Source organism: Temnothorax nylanderi, unplaced genomic scaffold (genome assembly GCF_030848795.1).
Source record: "Temnothorax nylanderi isolate EJ_2023f unplaced genomic scaffold, tnyl_v1.0 TNYL_tig0094_pilon, whole genome shotgun sequence".
Lineage (NCBI taxonomy): Eukaryota > Metazoa > Arthropoda > Insecta > Hymenoptera > Formicidae > Temnothorax > Temnothorax nylanderi.
The window spans coordinates 34,470-43,282 of NW_027249156.1; the positions used below are offsets into that span (position 1 = coordinate 34,470).

Below are 8,813 nucleotides of genomic sequence, written 5' to 3' on the forward strand. Positions count from 1 at the left end.
CCGCGCCGCGCCGCGCCGCGCGCCGGCTCGACCCATCCGTGTAATATCCGCGCGAAACGTTATCGGTTTTACGCACATAATATACGCGATGTAACAATTAATACGATTCTTCTCGTTACGTGTCTAGCACGGCGCACCCGCCAACTTTTTCTTCACAAGAGGCACACAAAGTGGAGCGAAATTTCACTCCATCTTCGAAACGTTCTCTTGAACCATAACGAAAGAACGATAAGCGAGCCGACCAATAATCGCAGCTGGGAATTAAAGATAGTCTTACATTTTTTTCGACGATTCTTGACTGTGATTTGCCGAATCGGCGAATCGCTTACCGTTTGAATTTTACTACTTTCGTTTTCCTACGTGATCCATCGAGATCTGGCGCATCTGATCGATAAAACGAACGCGATAACCGCAATTATTGCTCGTTATTACTTGCGTGTTTAACTCGCACTTTCGCGGGATCGACAGATTTGTAACACGAATAATCGCGACCGTACTGTCGACACAATATTCGAATTTTCCGCAGAAATTCCACTCGTAGCAGACGCGTTCGACGTAATTACGACGATCTAAATCTCCGACGCGCTACATTTCCGACAGAAAGCACGCCAGATCGCTCTCTGATTCCCTCGGAGGCCGGAGGGCTCGGAGGAACGTAATTACGCGTAATGAACCTTAAGGATCATTCTCGCGCGCAGGTGGTATCGGAATCTGTACTTACTTGATCGCAGCGGCTGACGGCTCCGCACCACGGTCCCAGGCGTCGATTACGGTCGACGAAAACGGCACTGATCGCGAGAATTCGCTCTAACCGATACGTTCTGGCGGTCGCCCGTCACTTTGATCGACACTCCCGGCAAAAATTCCCGCTTGTCACACACTTTTGGCGGATGAAAATCACGATCGATCGCGGAGCGTCCCGCACTCCGTACTCGTCCGAACCGAGGCGCCGAGACTGTCATGGCGGCCGGCCGCGCGCGCCGCGCAGGCGCACCGTTGCAATATTGAGATAATTTGAAATCCAAACGATTAGAGATCGCGATGAGAATTGAACGTTTTCTACGCGTCTTTTAGCGAGCTATGATGATCAATGACGTTTCGTTTGACTTTCTTCGTAAAGATTCGAATGGACGCGTGAAAATTTGCGCTCAGGAAACGCGAGAAAAATGTGTATGTCTTCGTTCAAATTGCGAATTGGCGCGTACCACCCGAAAATAATCGTAACGCGAATGCAAGTAGATTAATAATTTGCGAAATGACGCGATATTATATGTATAATATGTGACAGCACGGACAGCACGAATCGTTGTAGTATTAAGGTTTTTTTCAAATTTTTCGAAGAATTCTTGTGAAATAAAGAGTCCTATTTATCTCTATTTCTAAATCTATATATTTTTCTGTAACGAATAATTGTTACCAGTCTCGCTTCTTTTTTTAAATCAATCCTTTCGAGATATACCGCGTAAAATTATATAGAAATTAAATTGTAAAAGACACTTATTGGTTAGCCATAGGAATATCTATTAGAAACCTTCGAATCAAGTTTCGCACAATACGAAATATCTTAAAATACCTAATATCTCGAAATATATTTATCGAAGAAAGATAGAAATATACGCAAATTTTTATAGAATCGCTCAATCGCCATATCTGCGTATTGTATTACCTTCTTTTCAATAGTTCGAGAGGTTTCACACATATTTGATGATAGAACTGTTTTGAATTATAATTTCTAAATTTAGAATTCCAATAAAAGCGTAATTCTAATTTTTTACGCGGGATCAGCGAGGGTCCATAACTGAGAATATGTAAAAAAAAAAGAAGAAAAAGTGTACGGCAAGTTATATAAAAAAAAAGGTATAAAAAATTATCTTTCTTAAAAGAAAAAAATCGAGGTCCAAAAACGAGAACACGTAATAAATTCGTAACAACACGAGAAGCGGCTAATTATTGTAAGTATAATTGATCGATGGCACCACGTTCCGGTTGCAGTCTCGAAACCGAAGCATATGCATGCTTGAGGTTTCGAGTGTTTCAAGACTGCAACCGGAATGTGGCGCCATCGATCAATTTACCATGCAACGTTTAGAAACGATGTTACCATTTCAGGACATTTCCTTCTTTATCGTTACGTCGCGATATCTCGTATGAAAAAGAATAAATAATCACAATTCACGTTAAATTCCTGTCCATCAATATATTCCAGAAAAGTCGAAAAATTGCTGGAATTGTAGAATGGCTTATAAAGTATTTCAATACCTCAAAAAGATACTTCAAAAAATTCATAAAAACAACATTTATTATTTTCTTATGCGTATTGTGTAACCGAAAAGCGCTACGACTACCAAAAAACGTCGCATTGAAAATATCTCGTATATTGAAATTGATCGAAATATGCGATTCGACACTACAGGCCACAGGGGTTTTCGATGGTCCCGTCGGTTCCGTCTCGCGAAAAAGACCGGGATGGCCTCTCTCTCTCTCTCTCTCTCTCTCTCTCTCTCTCTCTCTCTCTCTCTCTCTCTCTCTCTCTCTCTCTTCAGGCTTCTCTCTGGTATATCTATACCACATATAGGCCCGATATCAAATATAAATACATAAAGTCACGTTAGATTTGCATTAAGATTTCTCGATCCCGAGTAACCGAGCGAGAAAGCATTCCTCCCGAGACTCGAGATTCAGTTGCGCGGATGATAAGATACGTGGTTGTGTTGTGCGTGTGGTTGTGAATTATAAATGTGATCGCGCGCGGTGCGCTCCGCTCGCATGACCACGCGCTCGCCGCTTGCTCCTCCGTCGACGCTGACCCGGCTGACCCGGCTCACCCGGCTAACCTGACGACGATGTTAGAGGTCGAGAAGATGCTGCAACTGAGAAGATACCTGACGCTCATCGTCCGCTCGCAGCTACGTTCACCGCGATGCGAGACGGTAAGGAGTCATCCGCCGCGCCGCGGAGGTTATGTCGTCGGTTACGTGCTTCCTCGACACGCGAGTCTGCGACCCGAGATTTGCGTCGCGACGTGCAACAGGACGTATGGCACGACGGCCGCGCAGTCGTCGCAGTCCGACGTCGTCGATCACAAACTGATGTCGTTTTGTGACGATATTAAGAAGGGTCGGATCTCGGCGGATGGTCTGAGGGAGGTTATCAACTTGTGCAACAAGAACGATTATCACCTGCCTCACGATACCGGCGTTCTGTTGCTCAAATGTTGCGGCAATCTACTACCCGATCTGGAGGCAACCGAGAGGGATCATCTCGCGGGCCAGGTAGAGCATAATTTATTTCATCCTCAAGTACGACTGTGGGTATACAATATTATGTAGACAAAAAAAGACATACAAACCACGCAAGAACAGTATGTTAACTGAAGGAAGAGACTAACAGTTCAAATAAATTATTTTGATGCGTAGGTATGGCGTTTGGCGAAGAAGAATGATAGAGCATTGACGTTGGAGTATTACAATACATTGCTGGGCATTAACGAGGAGAACTCCAAGTTTGTGAGTCCCAAGAAGTTCCTGACAAACATGACTGTGGAACCGGATGAGAATACCTATCGCTTGCTGTTGAACGCAGCTACAAAGGCAGGTAATAGTGAATACCTATGGGAAATCTTGTCCATGATAAAGGACAAGAATATAGCTGTCTATGAGGAAGCGGTCAATGCGTTAATACAGATTTACGTAACAAATGGCAATATCGCCGAGGTTGAGCGAACGATAACACTAATGCGAGAGGCCGAACTCCCGACAGCCAAGGCATATACCGAGCTGGCGTGCGGATATGCGAGACTTGGCGATATTCCGAATCTAGTCAAGATATTAAACGAAGAGCCACAGAGCAACACAGATCTTTTGAGGATAATAAAGGCTCTGAGCATGTCCAACAACAGCAGGCACATCCCAGTTGTTTTAAATTTTCTAATGACCTCGGTACCAGAGATCGAGTTCGAGATCTCTAGGATGATCACGGAACTCGTACGCGCCGATCAAGTCACAGACGCTCACACCATTATAAATTGTCTCGCGATGAACAACGTGACGAAGGACATCGTGCAGAGTTTTGTAAATAGCTTTATGAATGAATTGGTAATGATAAACGCGCCGATTGACGATATCATAAAGTATGCCAACGACTTTGCCGATTCCGGTTACAGCCAACACACGTTGACCGACTTAGCTGACATCGGTTTGAAGCTGGGTAGAGAAAAACTGTGCCTCGCGATATTCCAGGCGATGAGAAGTAATAATATCGAGATACGACCGCATTATTATTGGCCTTTACTATTGAGAGCGTATCACGACAAGGGGGAGGCTGAAATATTTTCGCTTGTAAAGTCTATGGTGAATGAGGGTGTAGAAATAGATTCCGATACCCTACTTGATTACGTATTTCCATACGTAAATACCGCAGATCCGATTACCACTTTAAGGAAATTACTGCTGAATAACGTACCGGGTGCTGTCTCGTATACGCCTCTATTATCTTTTCTGCTGCATAATAACCGGGTACAGGATTTAACGTCACTGTGCACGCATTATACGCGCTACAAGGTGTATTATAAAGAATTGATGAGACCACTCGTACGTGCCTATCTCGCCACTAAAGACGTCAAAAATTGTGTAATATTATTGACGGCATTTCCACAAGGTCAAGATTTCGTTGGTTTGTTCTTGAAATTGTTGTTAAAAGCCGAATATCCGGTTTATATAGAGGATCTACAGCTTCTCCTGGAAGAATTACAAAAATGTGAAATAAAGATATCGCAAGAAGACGCGACCGTTCTCAAGGACAGACTGAAACAGAACGAAAATTTTAATGTCACGACAAAGGTGGCGAATTTAATAGACAATTTGGTTGATCCGAATATAAAAATTTCGGCTCTCAACCGGCAACACCCGAAATATATGACTACCAAGGAATTAACATACTACCTAGTGGAGCTGAAGAGCGAGAAAGTCCCTACTAAAAACGTTCTGCATAAATTACTGGTTGCGTACTGTAACGAGAATAATCTCAAGAGAGCTGAAGAGATAAAACGAGAATATGATGCGTGCCAGTACGAATGGACGTTCGGTATGCGAGCGATTTTGTTCGAACTGTATCTCAAGCACGACAAGTTAGACGAGGCCGAAGCACTGCTGCCCGATTTACAAGTCTTGCCCGCTGAATTCCAGATAAATAAATTTAAAGTTGTGACATACGCCACCGCGTTGGTGAAGGCGAATAAACCTACAAAGGCTTTCGACGTTATCGATACATTCAACACCATTGATGATACCACAATAGACGTGCAGGCACCGTGTTGTACACTTCTGCAAACGCTAGCACAGAGTCAGTATCACGCTCACACAAAGGACATGTTAGACTTGCTCTTAAGGAAAAATTACTGTCAGGTAACCACGGAACTGCTGAGGCCGTTGGTGGCGATATCGTTAGAACGCAACAACATCCTGGACACTGTAGATGTATTCGCAGAATGCGCGCAAAAATATGGCAAGGCGCCGTTGGCATTACAATTATTGACAGCGTTGCTGGAGCAGAAGGATAGTTCAAGATTGCACAACGCGAATGACTACATAGAACAAGTGTACGATATAACAGCTAATGCCTATTCTGTCAAAGTGGCGAATACGTTACTGGCGATAGCATTAGCGACGTTGGACAAGACAGAGAAAGTGCAAGCTTTGTTAGAGGTAACCGAAACGTTTCCGATTGCAACATTTTATTTATATTTTCTCAGTTTGTAATTTACTAACAAAACTAGAATCTTTTAAAATTCGATAAAAATTTTATTAAGAGAACGGTCTGAAAAAGAGATTTATGTATATTATGTATATATAAATTTTTCTAACTTGTATATATATTGTGAGAAGAATATTAATAATGTATTCCTAAAATAATTTTAGATGATTTTCTGACATTTCCGAACACACGATTAACTTCGTTGGTTACATTTTTTTATTTACATTCTTTTCATCAAATCTTTCTGTTACAGAATCACGAACTCTCCATGAACTGTCTTGTATACTATATCATTAACACAAAAACTGACAGTGGTACAGATGGTTTGCTGAATCTCTTTAAAATAGCCAATGCGAATCATTTGGATGAAGATGTGATATGTAATAGGCTCCTTTCTGTTTATAGTAAGCTATGTTCTTTCTACATTCTAAAGTATATATAAACAATCTTAAAGTTAATGCTAATGTTATTTTTTTTATATTTGCAGGTAAAACGGGAGATTGCGACCGCGCTTTAGAACTATGGAAAATTATGCGCACGAAGAATATCGAGCCTAGCGAACAGTTCAAGAAGAACTTTATTCAATTTTTATTGTCAAATAAAGTTTCGCTTCCTCCAGAATTAGACAGAAAAGCAAAACGACGTTAATTAAATGAATTAAGAACAGCAACAATACGCGTGGAATAATGATATTCCAAAGATAGATAAAGTAGCCAAATGATAGGAATTCTTAAAAGAAATTTGGTAAGAACAATCTGTACAATAAAAATAATTTATAAAATAAGATTTTCTCTCTCTCGACTCTGAGTTCTAGCATCTTATTCTTCATGTATTATTATTTTCGAGTAAATACTGTTAGGAAGTAATTACTGTTATGTAGAAAATGGGCAAAGCGTTATCTAATAAAGAGATTTCAGATTCTCTTGGAGTAGCGCACCGTAATCGTTAATTAGTTTGAAAGCTTTCTCTTTGAGCGGCTCACAATTAACACGCTCTTTTTCTTTCGTTATGAATTCCTCAATCTTTTTATTATCTTCTTTCAATTTTTCTAATTTATCTTCTAGGCTACTGATCTCCGGATAAATTGCATATTTCTCCACTTGCTCTTTGAGCTCGTTATATTCCGCTCGCAGTGACTTGAGTTCGTCCTCGCAGATCGTTTCTTCGGATACTAATTCTTTTCGTTCGGCCATCAACTCGTCCCGCTCGAGTTCATTCCGTGTTTTCAAGCCATCCAGGTCCTCCAGGACGATCAAGTCGCTCTGTTGCTTCTTCAGTTTCGCCTTCATCTGCTTGGATTCCAGCTGCAGCTTCTCCTCTAGGATCCTCAGTCTGATGAATGTTTGTTGCATAGTTGCGTAATCTTTTTTCAGTTCTTCGAAGTCGTCGTCGCGATGCGCGATCTCATAATCGTTGTACGGGAATTTGTCGCGCAAAATCGCCGTTTCTTCGGCTTCCGTGAAGTACTCGTTGTTCTCCACTGCGTTCGACATAGTCTCCAGCTTGTCAACGATCTCCCGCTCGAGTTTCTCCAGCTTTTCCATTTCCTCCTGTTTGTTTTGTTCATACGTGGACATGAATTCCTCCATCATTTCCTCACGCTTACGCAGTTCCTGATACTTAACTTGCTTCTCCGACTGATTTTCTTCCATGTCAGTCTCCAGCTGTTCCAGTTGTTGCTCGAGCTCCGTCACCTTCCTCTCTTTCTCGGCTATCTGCGCTTCCGTTGCGGCGATGTCGGTGTTGTCGCGCTTGATCTTCTGCAAAAGTTGTTCCTTCTCGTCTTCCGGCGACAATCTTCTACGTTCTTCCTCCCGCAGCTTGTCTCGCTTTTCCTCCGCCTCGATGGTTCTCACTTGCAGCTTCACCGCCTCCTGCTTCAATTGAGAGAGAGCGATCTGCTCTTCCAAATGCGCTTGCTCTTTCGACAGTTGGTCCAACTCGTGCTGCATCTGCTGTGCCTGCTTCTGCAATTCCGTCTTCTGTTCGAACAGATGATCGTATTTCTCTTTTGTGTGCGGATCCATACTCTCAATGATGTGTTCGGTCCTTTTCCTCTCATTCTCAATATCCTTCTCCATCTTGTGCAATCTTTGTTCCATTTGCTTCCGTTGCTCGAACATCCGCTCGACTTCCGCCGTCCTACGTTCATTCATCAGCGCCAACTCCTTGGCTTCCTGTTCTATCACTTCCTTGTCCACGTCCAGAGTCATTTTGTCCACGACAAGATTGTAGTCCGCTAACTCGGCCTGTAGAGTCGTCAACTCCGCGGCTAGGCTCTTGGCTCTCTTGTCGTAGTGCAGGAAGGTGGCCTTCTCCTTGTTCTGAACCTCAATGTCCTTCATTATCGTTCCGATCTCTTGCGTCAGTTCTCTTATCTTCAGCTGCAGCAGGCCCTCGTAGTATCTCTTGTCCTGAATCTGTCTGGAAATTGGAAAAAATTGACAAATAGGTACGAAAATGTTAATAGTAAGATTTAGTAAGAAATAGTAACACCATTACCTCGTCATCGGCAGACCTCTGGTGGTCCCCGGTCGCACGCCCGCTATCCCATGCTGCGTAATTGGCCTATCCAGCACGCTGACATTAAACTGCTTGGCGGTTGCCAGTCCCGTGTTGGAACGAATTAATCCGGAGCCTATCCTGAAGCCTGGGCCCGCGGTCGGTGCACGATTAGACAGAATGGATGCCGACGGCGGTCTCGCAAGAGCGAGACGTCCGGGTGTCGCCGAGCGATAGCTAGCCGAATTGACATACTCCGACGACTCGTCCTTATGTCCACGTCGAGACCTTGGTCGCTCGAACTTGCTCTGAGGCCTCACGATGCCTGTCGGCGGTCTGTCGATCTTGCTCGAGGTACTGGGCAAGTCTTCCTGGTCCCGTCGCCACCGGGTGACCGGTCGTTCTCCGATCTTACCGGAATCGTTCCTCTCAGAGTCCATTTCTTGAAAATGGACTCTTGAATCAGAACGTTAGATGTTAGTCGTAAGTTAGTCGGGAAACGTTGCCTAATCGAGGAAATACAGTGATAGCGTATCAATTACGCATCTAGTTGATGACAG

At 43.4% G+C, this 8,813-nt stretch overlaps 2 protein-coding genes across 2 annotated transcripts; one reads left to right on the plus strand and one right to left on the minus strand.

Moving 5' to 3' along the window:
* Positions 1-2,597: 2,597 nt before the first annotated feature.
* Bsf (bicoid stability factor) lies at positions 2,598-6,552 on the plus strand. The gene is made up of 4 exons (XM_071710989.1): positions 2,598-3,272; positions 3,417-5,702; positions 6,005-6,155; positions 6,239-6,552. The coding sequence occupies exons 1-4, from the start codon at positions 2,844-2,846 to the stop codon at positions 6,397-6,399; spliced, it is 3,027 nt and encodes a 1,008-aa protein (XP_071567090.1). The 5' UTR covers positions 2,598-2,843; the 3' UTR covers positions 6,400-6,552.
* On the minus strand, positions 5,950-8,813 carry LOC139775183 (intraflagellar transport protein 74 homolog). Its single transcript, XM_071710994.1, has 2 exons — positions 8,254-8,813; positions 5,950-8,175 (listed from the first exon to the last, which is right to left on the minus strand). The coding sequence occupies exons 1-2, from the start codon at positions 8,691-8,693 to the stop codon at positions 6,651-6,653; spliced, it is 1,965 nt and encodes a 654-aa protein (XP_071567095.1). The 5' UTR covers positions 8,694-8,813; the 3' UTR covers positions 5,950-6,650.